Source organism: Ranitomeya imitator, chromosome 4 (assembly GCF_032444005.1).
Source record: "Ranitomeya imitator isolate aRanImi1 chromosome 4, aRanImi1.pri, whole genome shotgun sequence".
NCBI lineage: Eukaryota > Metazoa > Chordata > Amphibia > Anura > Dendrobatidae > Ranitomeya > Ranitomeya imitator.
The window spans coordinates 432,102,140-432,121,259 of record NC_091285.1 but is presented as its reverse complement, the minus strand read 5'-3'; the positions used below and the strand labels follow the sequence as shown (position 1 = coordinate 432,121,259).

General features: G+C 40.8%; 1 protein-coding gene across 1 annotated transcript in view; it reads right to left on the bottom strand.

The window, feature by feature from the left end:
- ALPK3 (alpha kinase 3) overlaps window positions 1–19,120 on the bottom strand; it is a 183,402-nt gene that overhangs the window by 158,235 nt on the left and 6,047 nt on the right. Inside the window, exon 2 of the mRNA XM_069765556.1 lies at window positions 4,248–4,504. Coding sequence (XP_069621657.1) covers window positions 4,248–4,420 — 173 coding nt within the window. The 5' untranslated portion in view covers window positions 4,421–4,504. The remainder of the gene's footprint in view (window positions 1–4,247; window positions 4,505–19,120) is intronic.

Below are 19,120 nucleotides of genomic sequence, written 5' to 3'. Positions count from 1 at the left end.
GAGCCCATATATATCATATATAATACATTCTGCAACAGCATTACCTTGCAGGTGTGTAATGAGAATACCGACTGACACTGGATCGGCTGCAGCAAGCGAAAACCGTCACATTTAGGAGACATTTAAGCAGAGAAGCATTAGTGGATGAATAACAACCATATGAATGCAATTTAGTAAATTAGACATCTGCTGGCTCTCAAGCACAAATGACAGAATTTACATTGTAGATGTGACATCATGAAATCAACGATGTGTCAGATTTAAATATAGTATTGAAGGTGGAAGAGCAAATCAGAACATGAACAGTGAGGTTTACACAATTTGACGTCATATTCTTTTGATGGATTTACAGGGTAAGGGTGCAGGCAGATGGCCATATAAATTGAAGCAAGATCAGAACATAGTACACGGACTGACCGGCGGCTCTCGTGACCCATGTGTGCCGGCTGCATAGAAACACATGAAGCTGTCATGCTCAGGTCGGGAGAGCCGCTGGCCAGTCTGTGCACTGCGTTCCAAACTCGGAATGATTTATATGGCCGTCTGACTGTGCCCTAATAACAGGAATCTTAAAGGGGTTGGACTTTGGACAATACTTTTGTGTGAGAAGGGTATTTGCTCGGAGCTCTGTCATGTCAACTGTTGTGGGGGAATGGCAGTACCATATCTATCACAATCAGCATCGCCCAATTGATGACGTTGACTGTCATAGTACAAAGCATTATAAAGCACAAAATAGCAAAGCATGCCGCAATATTTTGTCCATTTTTTATAGCAGAGGCTACAAAGGGGCTAAAATACAGATGTGCGCATAGCTTTAAACTGTCAAAAAACTATATTTCAAGACTGGAGTAGTATTATGATAGCCTACTATATGGAATATCTGCAATAGTTGGTAGAGGGAATTAATTTATTTGCTCTTTTGGATCTTTTTGAAAAAAAAAAATTAACTTAGTCCCCCCCAAAAAAAGAAATTAAAAAAATAATTAATTAATGCCCATTGTAGACTTTTAAAAAGAATGTACAAACATGTGGTGAACCTAACTCAACTTGTATTATTTTAGGTATTTTTTCATTCCACTGCAAGTCTTTTCAAATTGTTAATTTTGATTCCATATTAGCCAAGAGGGTGGGCTCTTCCCAACAAATCAGATAACTGCCCGATCTCTTGCTGCAGAAGATGGTAGGGAAAACATAAAGCTGAATTTCCTTTCTCCCAATGTTAAATTTTCAGTTACACTAGTCAGTTTTTTGGGCACTAAAAAAAAGTTTCTGAATATTTACAGTGTCCCTCCTGGAAGAGTAAAACTATAGGCTGCTGGATCAGCATTTTCCCATATAGGATATGCACAAAGTTTGATGTATTTAAATGTTCTACCACTTAAAGGGGTTATCCAGGACTATTTCTTTTACTATCAGCCAAAAAAAGTGCTGACTCAGAGCAGTCACTGACCGGTCCTGCCAGCGATTCAGCTGCTCCACTTCAACAGCGCAGTTTTTCTTCCAGGCTGCTCTATTAATGGGGCGTGACTGACAACACCATGCTGATTGACATCTAGCTTCCCGTAGTTAAAGAACGAGGCTAGCTATCAATCAGCAAGACTTCAGCAGTCACCCCTTGTCAACAGAGCAGAGCGAAAGAGAACTGGAAGCTTTTGAATTGCCAACAAGAGTGGTCAGTGAGCACTGGGCAGAACAGACAGTTAGTTAGCAACTACCTGCCTGTCATTTCTTAGGACCATACTAAAAAAACAGTCCTAGATAACCCCTTTAAATCAATCAGTCACTATTTATTGATAGATTGACAGTTAGCTTTCACATAGCAATCTAATAGTGACAGAAGGTAGAATAACATTCTCACTTCATCAGTATGATTTATATTAATGTGCACTGATGTCTCAAGAAGAGAATTTGGAGAGGTAAGGAGAGCCGCTAACCTAGGAAGAAGGACATATAGCAATGAAAGTGACTTTCTCCGGGACTTGGACTGAATTTGCAGTGTAACCTAGCCCCTTTTCCTGGCTCTGTTGCAAGTTTGTTCTCTTCCCTTTTCGCTGCCAGACCTGACAGAACATTTGCTATTTCTAAATCTTTCACCTCAAGTAACCAAAGACACTGTTAACTTTACCAAAGGCCTCCGCGGTATAAGGAAAGGCTAATATACCTGAAACACTGACTTTATATACAACATATACTGTATATAAAGTGTACATCTTATTATTGGCTTTTGGTTTGATTCTACTAGATGTTGTATTACCTCGGACAAATTGGATAGATCACACAAATTGAAACTGGCAAGGTTAGTAACAGATATTAGTTAGTAATTTGCAAGATCTGTATAAACACATGCATAAGGCTTTTTATCCACATATATCAGAATATTCACTGGGGCAAGTAGATATTTCACAGCAAGCACTGCGCACATTGACAGTCCATCTCGTGGTCAGACATATCCTCTATCCTCTAGACCAGAAGCAGTTGTTCCTATGTGGCAGTCAATACATATTTATAATCTGTCTGTCACTGTAATCAACACATGTAATTATAGGAATCAGCATATGATTACTAAGAACTAGTATTACTATATGATAATTATAGCTTTTAGTTATTGTAAGGATGAAATGCATGTACATACGAGTATATCTACAAGTCCTTGTGCATTCATAGATGTTTGCATCCTTCAACCTCTTGCAAATGTTTTAACTTTACAATAGAGTTATCAATAGCTCCCAAATTGGGCTATGAATTAAAGAAAGTCAAGTATATATTTAATAGGCTAACGAATTATTAATGCCACAACAGACTTATATTAGCAGTTAAAACAGTTTTTGTGTAAATAAAGCTGAAAGGGGTTATACAAAGTTTGCAACTTATCAACTATCCAACTGATTGGTGTTAAGCTGCTGAACACTGAAGATTTCACCGGCTATCTATATTAGTCCCATAGACTTGGAATAAAGAGGCACTGTGCATGCTCAGGTATCATTGTATTCAAACGGAGGACTCAGAAGGGGACCATTGTTCTCATGAATAGTTCGGTTCTCAGTGGTGGATCCACCAACAATCATTAATAATAATAATAATAATAATCTTTATTTTTATATAGCGCTAACATATCCTACAGCCCTTTACAGTTTGCCCACATTATCTTCACTGTCCCTGATGGGGGTCACAATCTAAATTCCCTATCAGTATGTCTTTGGAATGTGGGAGGAAACCGGAGAACTCGGAGGAAATCCACGCAAACACGGGGAGAACATACAAACTCCTTGCAGATATTGTCCTTGGTGGGATTTGAAACCAGGACTCCAGCGCTGCAATGCTAACCACTGAGCCACCGTGCTAACTTTACACCAATTTTGTGAACAGATGATGAATTGCAATCTTGTTAAAACCCCTTTAAAGAGTTTTCTGAAACAATCATATTGAAGTTCAACCCATTGAAGTGTATTGTATCATGTTGCCGAACCGGACACAGACACAACATTAAAGGAGAAGAGGTGCACCCTGGTGCAAATTATTGGCAGTGGTGAGGAGCATCTCAGATACTGAGGAAATACCCTAAGGATTGCCCATCAATATTAAAATTTCAGAAAACCACTTTGAATAATATATAATGAAAAGCTCTACACCTTTCTGATATTCTTAGCACCACTACATTATTATTATCAGGATATCTAGTTTTTTTTATTAGTGAATGAAACTCTTCGAATATTCCATCAGCTGACATAGAACATAGGAGTGTACAGGTTTTCATGTGTCTCCAATCATCACCCAAAAGCAACCATAAAAAGTACACAAATGGAAATTATCTTGGCTGTATGCAAATCACTGTCTCTGCCACTTTATCACCTCCAACGCTTCTGTGATCTTGCTGTAAAAAGTGCAAAACACAATAGTGCAACACAGTCACTATTATCAGTCATTATCCTAGTCACGAGAATAGATTAAAAACAATCTTTCACAGACATGCTCTGCCATCCACCAGACCCAGCTTTGTCACTTATGACTGGCTTCTTCCAATGGAGTAGAGTGGAATGATGACCGGAGACACCTGAAAACCTGTGTACACCTAGGGTTTATGTGTGTTGCAGCCCACCAAATATTCTATGGCTCAGTCCTTATTTACAGTATGTGTGGCACCTCAGAAATAGCAGAATTGTGCCAATCAGGCAATTATAATGAAACACCCTTAACTGCATCCAATGGCTTCAATATCTACATAGCAAGACAAACAATTTACTTACCTGTTCTCGGGCCTCATATTGAGCAGGTAGCTTCTGCTGTCTGCCCGGGGAGTGTAGACTGAACCATTACTGTCTTCACTGTCACTTGTACTCCCATTACTACTTCCATGGGAGTCATAGAACCTTCCATTCCCAGAGGGTATGTGGTTCATTGGTCTCCTTGTGCCCATCATGAATACTCCTTTTCTCGGTGAATTATATTAGCCACCTGCAACCTCCTAGAAAGATGGTTCAAGACTTCCTCCGGAGACTAGAACCTGAGAGAGAATGTAAAATGTTTAGAATTTTTTATCTTAAAGATATACCCATGTGGCTGTAATCACATCTCAGCTGCCTGAACCAAAAGTACAGAAAATGAGTGCTAAACAAACTCATATTGAACTATGGAAGCCCTATCAAAGTAATAATTAATAAACCTAACATATTAAGCTAGGTATTCTCTATTGATTTTGGATGATCTATAAGGCTAAATAAGTCCATTTTCTGCCTCCTGTTGGTGCCATTTCATGACACAAACAAATATGACAGTCATATAACTTTGGAAAGTTATGTGTGATATTTGTACACTGCTCAAAAAATAAAGGGTTTTTAGAAATACCCTGGTTTAGGGAAAGAGGGGAAAAAAAAAAAAAAAAGAGACAAGTGCGGCGCTTCCTCTGAGCGTAATACGTTTTTACCAACAAGTTAAAAACATTTCTTTTATTTGTAGTTATGCTCACCTTCTATCGGTAAGAAATGCACGTTGAGATTCTCAAGGAATCAATTCTTTAGGCAACTCTTCTTCGTATGTTGTTTAAAAAAATTTACAAATATATTTTATTTTGAGAAAATAAATGAATTTTTTAACATTTTTCACTTGAAGTGGATGAATTAAAAAAATCCGTAGGTGCTTAGCGCCACATTTACTTGGAGTTTTTTTTTTTTTTTGTTTTGTTTTTTTTCTCTTCAAAAAATAAAGGGAACACTTAAACAACAGAATATAACTCCTAGTAAATCAAACTTCTGTGAATTCAAACTGTCCACTTAGGAAGCAACACTGTTTGACAATCTATTTCACATGCTGTTGTGCCAGTGGAATAGAAAACAGATGGAAATTATTGTCAATTATCAAGACACACTCAATAAAGGAGTGGCTCTGCAGGTGGGGACCACAGACCACATCTCAGTACCAATGCTTTCTGGCTGATGTTTTGGTCACTTTTGAATGATGGTTGTGCTTTCACACTCGTGGGAGCATGAGATGGACTCTACAACCCACACAAGTGGCTCAGGTAGTGCAGCTCATCCAGGATGGCACATCAATGCGTTGCTGTGGCAAGAAGGTTTGCTTTGTCTGTCAGCGTAGTGTCCAGAGGCTGGAGGCACTACCAGGAGACAGGCCAGTACACCAGGAGATGTGGAGGGGGCCGTAGGAGGGCAACAACCCAGCAGCAGGACCGCTACCTCAGCCTTTGTGCAAGGAGAAACAGGAGTAGCATAGCCAGAGCCCTACAAAATGACCTCCAGCAGGCCACAAATGTGCATAAGTCTGCACAAACGGTTAGAAACTGACTCCATGAGGATGGTATGAGTGCCCAATGTCCACAGATGGGAGTTGTGCTCACAGTCCAACACCATGCAGGACACTTGGCATTAGCCACAGAACACCAGGATTGGCAAGTTCGCCACTGACGCCCTGTGCTCTTCACAGATGAAATCAGGTTCACACTGAGTACATGTGACAGACGTGGCAGAATCTGGAGACGCTGTGGAGAGCGATCTGCTGCCTGCAACATCCTTCAGCATGACCGGTTTGGCAGTGGGTCAGTAATGGTGTGAGGTGGCATTTCGTTGGAGGGCCGCACAGCCCGCCATGTGCCTGCCAGAGGTAGCCTGACTGCCATTAGGTACCGAGATGAGATCCTCAGACCCCTTGTGAGACCATATGCTGGTGCGGTTGGCCCTGGGTTCCTCCTAATGCAGAACAATGCCAGATCTCATGTGGCTGGAGTGTGTCAGCAGTTCCTGCAAGATGAAGGCATTGACTGGCCTGCCCATTTCCCAGACCTGAATCTGATTGAACACATCTGGGACATCATGTCTCGCACCATCCACCAACGTCCTGTTGCACCACAGACTGTCCAGAAGTTGGCGGATGCTTTAGTCCAAGTCTGGGCGGAGATCCCTCAGGAGACCATCTGCTGCCTCATCAGGAGCATGCCCAGGAAGGTCATACAGGCACGTGGAGGCCACACACACTACTGAGCATCATTTCCTTGTATTGAGGCATTTCCACTGAAGATGGATCAGCCTGTAACTTCATTTTCCACTTTGATATTGAGCATCATTCCAACTCCAGACTGCCGTGGGATATTAGTTGTGATTTACGTTGATCATTTTTAGGTTTTATTGTTCTCAACACATTCCACTATGTAATGAATAAAGATTTACAACTGGAATATTTCATTCAGTGATATCTAGCATGTGGGATTTTAGTGTTCCCTTTATTTTTTTGAGCAGTGTATATACTGTTTACTCCACTCTCTGATCAGAAACGTAGGCGCCTAGTAGTTAGCGGTAAGCTATGTGACTCTGATATGTCATTATGACATAGAAATAACTCCTTAAACAGTACCTATGGTTTAATTTTTTTTTAATCATAGGTACTATCTACGTGCAGCAGATTGGTGGGGGTCGATTTTCCGAGACCCCCAATGATTGCTCAGAAAGCTGTTTTGCAGCACTCTGCTCAGCAGGATGAAGCCAATCGTTTTCCCTGCATATGCACACATAGCGGTGTATGGGCTCAATAGAAAGTGTACAACCCTGTACACTTTCACTGTAGACTTTCTATTGAGCCCAAACACCATTTAGTGCATGCACTCAGACACAAGCTAGGCACTTGTTGCTTCTGAGCACAGCAGTTTTTTGAGTGAGCATGGGGGTCTTATAACCCAAACTCATACCGATCTGCTGCACATGTTAAGTAGAATCTATTATTTTAAAATAAAACGTTTAAATTATAGTTGCTCTTTAAGTTTGATCAAGTTTAATTTACCTTAGGTCATTTAAGTTTTTAACTCAATCCAACTAAACATTCTTACATAAACCTAAACTTGGTGCCAAATGGAAGTGTAAAAATTCTCAACAATTATGATGCAACAACGCAAGTAAAAATACCATATTAATCGCTTATAGCAGTTGCCTTTCATTGCTGCCTTGTCTGCGCCTTCCAAGAACTGTACCAGATTTGAACTCTGGAAAGTTTATGCTCTCTGCACCTGTTCCTGCTCTTTACATGTTTTTTTACAATGACACTATGAAAAAGTTCTTGCAACTTTTATACAGTATATCAACATGAGAAACCAAAAGGAGTTTAGCTAAAATAGTACAAGAAAGCCTTTATTAATGACAATACAACAATTAACATATCAAAAGACATATAAAAACCTACAAACAATGTGAACAGATGTGTTGAATAGACACCAAAAAGACAGAGCATGCTGCAAAGCTATTACATCATATCTCAACCATATGTGTGGTAAGTGGTGAGGAACACCTATCTCCCAAAGAAACAAAGACCTCCCTTAAACTATATCATAGCTCCCATGAAGTAAATTGAGCACTGCCCACTGTAGACGTCTATATGCGTGTGCACCATTAACTATCGTATTGTGTCCAATGGGCACAGAAAAAGGGGGGGCAGGAGAGGAAAAGAAAGTAAAAATGAATCCTCACCACATGCAGCACTGCTCACTGAATGTCCCCGACGCGCGTTTCGCCGCTTATCAGCCCTGCCTTTTCAAGGGGAAGTGTGGCTTGGCTCCCTTTGAGGACGTTAAGTATCCTAGGATACTGGTCACGTGTATATCACATGACCTGGCAATTTCATAGCTGCGTATTCACAGCGCATGTGCCGGTCGTCACAGGTAAAAAACGCCCCCTCCCCTCCAGCCCGGGCTCGTCCAGATGCCTGCTGCGAGTGAGTACAAAAAGCCCCAGTTGCGCACACCACAGGACTGTGCCGGACAAGGAGAGGCGGGCACCCGTGACAAACCCGCGCATGCGCACTGCAGTATGAAGTGCATAATGAATAAGCCCAAACTATATGTCCCAAAAGATTTGACCTCTAAAAAACAATTAGTGAATTATAACAAAGCATTTAAAACTTTTGCAAATGTCCAATTGTCCATGGTAGATCAGCAAGATATCAAAATGTCTTCCTCTGATACCGTCTGCTATATAAGCAGTTGAAACAAATACATTAATAAATACATTTGGGCGACAAAAGATGAAAATAAGAATGAGAAGGTGTAGAACAACAAACATTTTTTATAGAAGACGCGTTTCAAAATCGATCTAATTTCTTCCTCAGGGATGATAGCCTGAGGAAGAAATCAGAAATAAATACCACTTTACTCCTACTCATTTCCAACTTGTGCCTGACCTGGACACTCCACCAGTTCAGCAGATTCCATCTACTCTGCCCTGTTTTTTATCACCAGTTCTTCACTATGGAGCACTCCTATTTTGTCTTGCAGAAGTACAAGCAAGTACATATGCATCAAGCAATACCATCATAGAGACATCTGAGTGGCTCCAAATTTATCCTGCAGAAGAATAACAACCTCAAGTATACATCCAATATCATAAAGGACTATCTTCAGTCTACAGAAGAACAAGGAGTACCCCTGCAGAGCCATCATCTCAACATTTATTTTTATTTATTTATTTTTTGGTTTTTCATTATTATTTTTTCACTTGCGGCACTTTATATCCATTAGTGGTATTTTGTATCTTTCCCTGATCCGTTTCTGTGTTCTTTTTCTTTTCTTTCCCCTTTATATTTATTATTAACTTTTATTGTTCAATCTCGGCACGGCATATTCTTTTGGCACGTCTTCCTTTTGTCCTTTCTGGGGGCGGTACGCATGCGCGTAGTATCCATGCTCCGAGCCTTCCTGACTGTGCCAATAGTGAGACCGGTGTATCTAACACACGCGATTCACACGGCGCATGACAGGAAGGAATTGGTATGAATCCGGAGCATTTGGATTCGGCGCATGCGTCAAGGAGCTCCGCAAAAACGACCGGGCAAGTAAGCAAACAATTCCTATCGGCTCTCTCATTGGTCCTTTGTGGACATAAAAAGACCTCCCTAATGTCATCTTGTACGCCCCCGGAAGAAGCTAGTGGGCAAAACGCGCGTCGGGGCACGGAGGGTCACACACCGGCACCGCTCTCTCTATTACGGCACTTTTTGGAGGTAAAGTATGTGGATATATGTTCTTGAACTCATTATTTCTCTCATCGGATCTGAGACACGTATCCTCCTCCTTACTAAGGGATTGAGCACATATGTTTAGGGCATTTTTCCTCTTAATAGCTATATAGCTATATAGGTTTATTAACTTGTGGGGAGGCTATGTAGCACCTGAGATATGTTTAATACTATATAGGAGATATTTGCTCTGGGAAATGCTCTTTATGTTGGGTAGGAAATAACATATGGGAATAATTAAAATATTTATTTGTTATTTACTTTTTTCCTCCATATAAATAGAGAGTGTGGTTACCCTCCTTGGGGTCATATGGTGAGATATGCAATATGTGGCTGTTTTAAATTTTCTGTTATATCTTTAATAAAAGAATTTGAATTGTTATTTTGATGGTTTTTTTGCTTCTTGGGAAGTGACAGTTATTTTACTGTCTCTTGTGTGTGTTGATTGTATATTGATAGTCAGCTGCTAATCAGTGCTGGGGGCATGGCTGGTCCAGGAGGAACGCAGACAGTAATAATGTCCCACTGATATAACACATAGTATTGAAACAACAGCACACAGCCTAGTAAGTGACACATTACTGAAATCAGTATCTCAGCCCCTACCTCATACTGCTGTGATATTAAATAGCAAAAACCTGCTGACAGATTCCCTTTAATTGACAGACATATTGTTAACACTTCTATTTTTTTAAGCCTTTTTACTTTTCAGCATTTTTCCATGCCTACCTAAAACTTTTGCACAGCCCTTTTAAAAACAGTTATCGAATTTAATTTGCGATTCTATAGTATTCCAAAATGTGTCGAAAGATAAATTTTCTGTATTTTTTTATTAAACTGTTTTAAAGAAAACCTGTCACCAGGTCAAAGTGGTCTGTTTTTGCCCTTATTTTGTTTCAGCTGCTCCCTGAATTTTCCATTTTGTTGTTTGTGTTTCAAATCGGTTCCAGAGATAAGGGCTTTTTTTAATTAGTGCTAATTGTTATGGTTTTTACCACAGTTTCATGTCTGTAGGCTGCGCTGCATAATTACCATGTGAGCAACCACCTTTGTAAAATTCATAAAAATTATCATCAAATGTAAAAATAACTCCAAATGAACAGTAATTGATCTATTGTATAATTGCTAGAATTAATAAATGAAGGATGACTCTTTGTAATGTGCTTGCAAATATTTAGCTATTAATCCTGACTTCCTTATATTTAAACACACCTGGCTCGCCCTAGAAAAATAGTACCGTAATATGATCAGTTGCTACAATCACTTTATATCTCTGATTTTTTTCTCACTGCTCTACCTTAAAGAAGTTATCCACTACTTGGACAACTTCTCATACCCCTCGCTTGGCCCAAATAAAATAATAAAGCTTTTACTCACCTCCCATGCTGGCACTGTTCTCGTGGTGTCAGCACTCGCTCTCGCTGGGGCTCTCGTGTAGTGAAGGTGAGTATAAGTTTTATTATTTTACAGGGGCTAAACATTTTGACCAACAAGGGGTTGTCCTAGTAGTGGATAACCCCTTTAACATTATTCTAGTATTGAAAATGTTATTTTCATGGTTAAAGAAATGCTGTATTGGTTTTCCATCTAATGTATTATGCCTTTCTAGCTGGCCTTAAAGGGAACCTGTCAGGTCCAATAACACTATTATATAAGGTTAATCTGCAAGCTAATAGCATTTTGGAGGTGCCCGGTTTCAATGTGAAGCACCTGAGAAAAAAAATAACTTCATTTCTCCAAAACAAGTAAGTATGCGGCACTCACCCTTTTTTTTGCTGTGTATTCGAGCTCTTTATTGGATATAGCTTGTACAAGTTTACATCCATGTTAGGACATCAGGTTCTCAGGAGGGTGCGGTAGTGGAGAGTGGACGACGGCCGTTTCGCACGGAATGTGCTTCAACGGGTCCAGGTTTCAGGAGTACAGGTATGCCCTAAGCAGTTGTAGTCACTGCTCACCACAATAAAAGTGGCGGCTATACGCCAGCTGTCAGTCAGTGCTGAGAGCAGTGATTGTAATTGCTCCGGGTATGCCTGCATGACTGAAAGTTGGCAGCTCCTCGGAGAAATAAAGTAAATTTTCTCCCTGGTGCCGCATTTTCAGTACTGTGGCCAGGCACCTCCATTATGCTATTAACCTGCAGGTTAATAACATTATCGGCCCTGACATGTTCACTTTAATCCTAGGGAAAAACAGTAAACTTAGTTTGCACAAAGCAAGTTTTAGACAGGTCACATGACTGAAATTTTTTTTACAATTTGACTCCGACTTACTGTCAGCCAACAAGTCTAGAATTGCGATTTGAAAAAAAAAGCAGCTAAATCATCTGACAGTACTAACACCAACATCAGAATTAATGTTTTTGGGTTGGTTCTGTCAGAGGTCTGGGAAAGGGAAGGAAACGTGTCTAAGACTTTCTACCAGCACTTTGTACTGCAAAGTTTGAGACAGCAGAGGCCAATTAATGAAGTAGTGGGCTCTGGAATGAAGGAACTATGGCAGACAGTGTCATAAGGGCACCATAGTGGTCCCATGTATAACCAAATTTTTAATTTTGACTGGAGAGTCACTTTAACCACACAGTCTGTGCTTTGCTGAGGTAATAAGATCCTTCCCTGACTCAGCCACCATGGCTATATGAGAAGCAAGAAGGGACAGCTGAATTACTGACAGGAAATATTTGGGTGTGGTCTTTTTAATGATATCGCTTCTTTAGTGATTATCACCATGAGGGACGCCAAAACCTGTATACAAAATAATCAAACATACCGTAAGTGTTGCAGTTAGAGTCCCATAGCTACCTGTGTATAATATAGTGGATGTGAAACAGGAAATAGTGCACAGGGCCACAAATTCACTTTGGGGGAAATCATCCTGACTGCATTTCATATACCATTTTATATGCCAGAAGTCTGCCATTAAAAGTCACACGATTCTAAACAAAATTTGTCAAATCTTTTCGGCCTGCCCATGCCTCAAATTCAGCTACAATTTATGCCACAAAATGTATGACTTTTATACTCTAGTTTTTAAAAATAATTTTCAAGCATAATTGACTAAAATTAATTTATAACAGTTTAAAAGTGGAGAAATTGCTCAAACCAACCAATCTGCTCGCTACTTTCATTTTAGTAAAGGCCGCTGAAGTGAAAGCTGCAACCTGAAGTGTTGCTAATGGCAACAATTTAGTTCTGTTTTTGCGCTAGACAAATCAAGAAATAATTCCTAGATGTAAGGGGGACATCACACTCTTTGTCAAGCCATACCCCCTCAAGGCACTGAATTAAAAAAAAAATGTGCATTTTTGATTTGTAATTCTTTTAAAGCATCACTCCAGCATTTTGATTTTTTCAGAGCTAAAATGATGCTTCTAATCTAAGGTCGCTGCCCACGATCTCATATTTAGTCGTCACTGTCTTCACCTTTTATCAGCGCCACTCCAGTCCTTAGCTGCCATCTTATGACTGCAACTGCTTACTGACCGCAAGTCAGAAATACCGGTCACAAGCTCGCAATGCAAGTCTATGAAAGCCAGAATGAGGCTCTCACAGACTTACATTGAAAAGCGACCTCCGGCTCGCTCCAGCAAACACCGACAGGTCACATCCTGCTGAAGACTGACCGGAGCGGTGCTGATAGAAGCTGAAGGCAGTGCCTCATAAGTGGTGGAGGGGACTTAGAATAAAATGCTGGAGTGGTGCTTTAAGTCAAACTAAAAACTCACTATAAAAGCAGGACCATCAATTAATACAGATATAAGGCTCTGGGGAATTTTGGTTACAGTCTGTCCCCAGAACATAAGCTGGCATTTGGGTGTACCTGTCCTGAAATTGCCATCCAACTACTACTTTGTGTATATCCTATACTTTGCCTATTCTCAGGATTTGTGAGGTAAAAATTGGTTGAACCTACACAGACGACTGATATTTTATGTCTTATTGACAAGATATAAAACAATAGCTTATATAATTGATGTAGAAAGGTTGACCTTGCTAGGCCTATGTCTATTTTCAACCTATGTAACTATGTAATTATGTTACACTGTAACCATGATAGATGCAATTGCTGCATGCTAGACAACACATACAGTACATTCACTACTTAGTTATTTTGAACTATTTTATACCCAGTAGTCCAGAAAACATGGGGTTCTGGCATTCAAATTTTCTTTTTAAATTTAATAAAACTCAAAATTTTTGTAGTAAAAACCGTAAGTAAACACCGTAAAAAAAAAAAACCCGAGGCAAAAAACAACGCTTTATTACCATACCGCCGAACAAAAAGTGGAATAACATGCGATCAAAAATACAGATATAAATTACCATGGTACCGCTGAAAACGCCATCTTGTCCCGCAAAAAACGAGCCATGATACAGCATCATCAGCGAAAAAATAAAAAAGTTATAGTCCTCAGAATAAAGCGATGCAAAAATAATTATTTCTTCTATAAAATAGCTTTTATCATATAAAAGCGCCAAAACATAAAAAAAATATAAATGATGTATCGCTGTTATCATTCTGACCAGAAGAATAAAACTGCTTTATCAATTTTGCCAAACATGGAGCGGTATAAACGTCTCCCCCTCCCCCAAAAGAAATTCATGAGTAGCTGGTTTTTGGTAATTCTGCCTCACAAAAATCAGAATAAAAAGCGATCAAAAAATGTCACATGCCTGAAAATGGTACCAATAAAAACGTCAACTCGTCCCACAAAAAAACAAAACCTCACATGACTCTGTGGACCAAAATATGGAAAAATTATAGCTCTCAAAATATGGAGACGCAAAAACTATTTTTTGCAATAAAATGCGTCTTTCAGTGTGTGACAGCTGCCAATCATAAAAATCCACTAAAACCCTCTATAAAAGTAAATCAAACCCCCCTTCATCAACCCCTTAGTTAGGGAAAAATAATAAAATTTAAAAAAGTATTTATTTTCATTTTTCCATTAGGGTTAGGGTTGGGGCTAGGGTTAAGGTTAGGGCTAGGGTTAGGGTTGGGGCTAGGGTTAGGCTTAGGGTTTGGCTATGGTTAGGGTAGGGCTAGGGTTAGGGTTGGGGCTAGGGTTGGGGTTGGGGCTAGGGTAAGGGTTAGGGCTAGGGTTAGGGCTAGGGTTAGGGTTAGGGCTAGAATTAGGGCTAGGGTTGGGGCTAGAGCTATGGTTAGGGTTAGAGTTAGGGTTAGGGTTGGGGCAAGGGTTAGGGTTGGGGTTAGGGCAACAGTTAGGGTTGGGGCTAAAGTTAGGGTTAGAGTTGGGGCTAAAGTTAGGGTTAGGGTTGGGGCTAAAGTTAGGGTTGCTTTGGATTACATTTACGGTTGGGATTAGGGTTAGGGGTGTGTCAGGGTTAGGGGTGTGGTTTGGGTTATGTTTGAGATTAGGGTTAGGGGTGTGTTGGAGTTAGGGGTGTGGTTGGGTTGGGATTAGGGTTAGGAGTGTGTTGTGGTTAGGGATGTGTTGGGGTTAGGGGTGTGGTTGGGATTAGGGTTGTGGTTGGGATTAGGGTTAGGGGCATGTTCAGGTTAGGGGTGTGGTTTGGATTATGGTTAGAGTTGGGATTAGGGTTAGGGGTGATTTTAGGTTAGGGTTTAGTTAGAATTGGGGGTTTCCACTGTTTAGGCATATCAAGGGCTCTCCAAACGCGACATGGCGTCCGATCTCAATTCTAGCCAATTCTGCGTTGAAAAAGTAAAACAGTGCTCCTTCCCTTCCGAGCTCTCCCGTGCACCTAAACGGGGGTTTACCCCAACATATGGGGTATCAGCGTACTCAGGACAAATTGGACAACAACTTTTGGGGTCCAATTTCTCCTGTTACCCTTGGGAAAATACAAAACTGGGGGCTAAAAAAGAATTTTTGGGAAAAAAAAAGAATTTTTATTTTCACGGCTCTGAGTTATAAACTGTAGTGAAACACTTGGGGGTTCAAAGCTCTCACAACACATCTAGATAAGTTCTTTAGTGGGTCTACTTTCCAAAATCGTGTCACTTGTGGGGGGTTTCAATGTTTAGGCACATCAGGGGCTCTCCAAACGCAACATGGTGTACCATCTCAATTCCAATTTTGCATTGAAAAGACAAACCGCTCTCCTTCCCTTATGAGCTCTGCCATGCCCCCAAACAGTGGTTTACCCCCACATATGGGGTATCAGTGTACTCAGGACAAATTGCACAAGAAGTTTGGGGGTCCAATTTCTTCTCTTACCTTTGGGAAATAAAAAATATGGGGCAAAAATCATTTTTGTGAAAAAATATGATTTTTTATTTTTACGTCTCTGCCTAATAAACTTCTGTGAAGCACTTGGTGTGTCAAAGTGCTCACCACACATCTAGATAAGTTCCTTAGGGGATCTATTTTCCAAAATGGTGTCACATGTGGGGGGTTTCAAGGTTTAGGCACATCAGGGGCTCTCCAAACGCAACATGGTGTCCCATCTCAATTCCAGTCAATTTTGCGTTGAAAAGTCAAACGGCGCTCCTTCCCTTCTAAGCTCTGCCATGCGCCCAAACAGGGGTTTACCCCCACATATGGGGTATTGCAGTACTCAGGACAAATTGTAGAACAACTTTTGGGGTCCAATTTCTCCTGTTACCCTTGGTAAAATAAAACAAATTGGAGCTGAAGTAAATTTTTTGTGAAAAACAGTTAAATGTTGATTTTTTTACAAGAAATTCGAAAAATTCCCGTGAAGCATCTGAAGGGTTAATAAACTTCTTGAATGTGGTTTTGAGCGCCTTGAGGGGTGCAGTTTTTAGAATGGTGTCACACTTGGTTATTTTCTATCATATAGACTCCTCAAAATGACTTGTAATGAGATGTGGTCCCTAAAAAAAGGCGCTACACGGTCATGTGACCGCGACATCATGACAGGTCCTGCACGACAAGGACCTGCCATGACGTCACGGTCATGTGACCACGACACGGTCACGAGACCACGACGTCAGCACACCCTGGGACCGGAAGATGCCGCCTGCACCCCACACAGTCGACAGTGCTACTACGCGCCTGCGGAAGGTGAGTATATGTTTATTTTTTATTTTTTTAACCTGTGTCATAGGTGGCTGGGCAATATACTACATGGGCTGTGCAATATGCTACGTGGCTCTGTGCTGTATACTACGTCACTGGGCAATATACTACGTCACTGGGCAATATACTTTGTGGCTCTGTGCTGTATACTACGTCACTGGGCAATGTACTACGTCACTGGGCAATATACTATGTGGCTGCTGTATACTATGTCACTGGGCAATACACAATGTAACTGGGCAATCTACTACGTGGCTAGACAATATACTACGTGGCTCGGCAATATACTAAGTGGTGAGCAATCTACTACATGGCTGGGCAGTATACTACGTGGACATACATATTCTAGAATACCTGATGCGTTAGAATCGGGCAACCATCTAGTGTTAATATACTCACCTACCTCCTCCTAGTCCGGTATTTTGCTCCTTGTCTCAGTGATGTCACAAATAGGGTTGAGCGATCTTTACTTTTATAGGATCAGGTCGGGTTTCATGAAACCCGACTTTTTCAAAAGTCGGGTCAAGTGAAATCGGCCGATCCTATAAAAAAGTCGGGGTCGGGGTCGGCCGAAACTCGAAACCCAATGCAATGCATTGGGTTTCCATGGTTCCCAGGGTCTGAAGGAGCGGAAACTCTCCTTCAGGCCCTGCGATCCATATTTTAGTGTAAAATAAAGAATTAAAATAAAAAATATCGCAATACTTACCCTCTGACGCACCCTGGTACTAACCGGGAACCTTCCTTCCTTAGAATCAGCCTTCCAGGACCTTGCGGTGACGTCGCGGTGACGTCGCGGCTTGTGATTGGCCGCGCGGCCGCCCATATGACCGCTCGCGCGACCAATCACAAGCCGCGACGTCACCGCGACGTCACCGAAGGTCCTGGAAGGGCTGATTCTAAGGAAGGAAGGTTCCCGGTTAGTACCAGGGCGCGTCAGAGGGTAAGTATTGCGATATTTTTTATTTTAATTCTTTATTTTCCACTTAAATCTGAATTCCAATACCAATTCCCGATATAAACATATCGGGAATCGGTATCGGAATTCCGATTCTAGATTCAAAAGATCGCCGACTTCATGGCCGACCCCACACAGGGGTCGGGTCGGGTTTCATGAAACCCGACCTTGCCAAAAGTCGGCGACTTTTGAAAAATTTCGACCCGTTTCGCTCAACCCTAGTCACAAATCTTCAGAGTCTTTGGCTCATGCTGTGCTCTGTATGAACCAGAAGAGTCTTTTACAATATAGACATATGGAGCGTCAAAACAAGGCTTCATAGGCTTACATTGTAAAAGAGACTTCCAGATCCCACATACAGCATAAAGTGAGTAGTCCGCAGTATGTCCCTGAGAAGAGGTGCAGAATAGCGTTGGATTCCAGATAAGGCGACAATAACGGAATATATTAACACACTCACACTACACTACAAGCATACTGTATATACACTGATTTAATTAAAAAAACTTTGTGGCAGCACTTCTATAATGTCATACATAATCAACAGCTCAAAACAAGTTAATTAAATAGTCCCAATATATTACACACTGTATTTCGTTATTCTCAATTTGTATATTGTACTATAGCTATATGCAGTCACATACAGTTGAGCTCAAGGTTTACATACCCCTGGGAGAATTTTTGCTTTCTTGGCCTTTTTTCAGAGAATATAAATGATAACACCAAAACTTTTTTTCCACTCATGGTTAGTGGTTGCGTGAAGCCATTTATTGTCAAACTACTGTGTTTTCTCTTTTTAAATCATTATGACATCCCAAAATATTTAAATAACCCTGATCAAAAGTTCACATACCTCATTTCTTAATACCTTGTATTGCCCCCTCTAACATCAATGACAGCTTGAAGTCTTTTGTGGTAGTTGTGGATGAAGTTCTTTATTTTCTCAGATGGTAAAGCTGCCCACTCTTCTTGGCAAAAAGCCTCCAGTTCCTGTAAATTCCTGGACTGTCTAGCATGAACTGGGCGCTTGAGATCTCCCCAGAGTGGCTCAATGATATTGAGGTCAGGAGACTGAAATGGCCACTCCAGAACCTTCACTTTATTCTGCTGTAGCCAATGACAGGTCGACTTGGCCTTGTGTTTTGGATCATTGTTATGTTGGAACGTCCAAATACGTCCCATGCACATCTTCCAGGCTGATGAGTGCAAATTTGTCTCCAGTATTTGCTGATAGCATGCTGCATTCATCTTTCTTTCAACTTTGACCAAGTTTCCTGTGCCTTTGTAGTTCACACATCCCGAAAAACATCAGTGACCCTCCATGCTTTACAGTAGGAATGGTGTTCCTTTCATCATAGGCCTTGTTGACCTCTCTCCAAATGTAATGTTTATGGTTGTGGCCAAAAAGTAGAATTTTGGTCTCATCACTCCAAAGTACCTTGCTCCAGAAGTTTTGAGGCTTGTCTCTGTGCTGTTTTGCATATTGTAGGCAAGATACTTTGTAGTATTTGCGCAGTAATGGCTTTCTTCTGGCGACTCGACCGTGCAGGACATTTTTCTTCAAGTGCCTCCTTATTGTGCATCTTGAAACAGCCACACCACTAGTTTTCAGAAAGTCCTGTATTTCA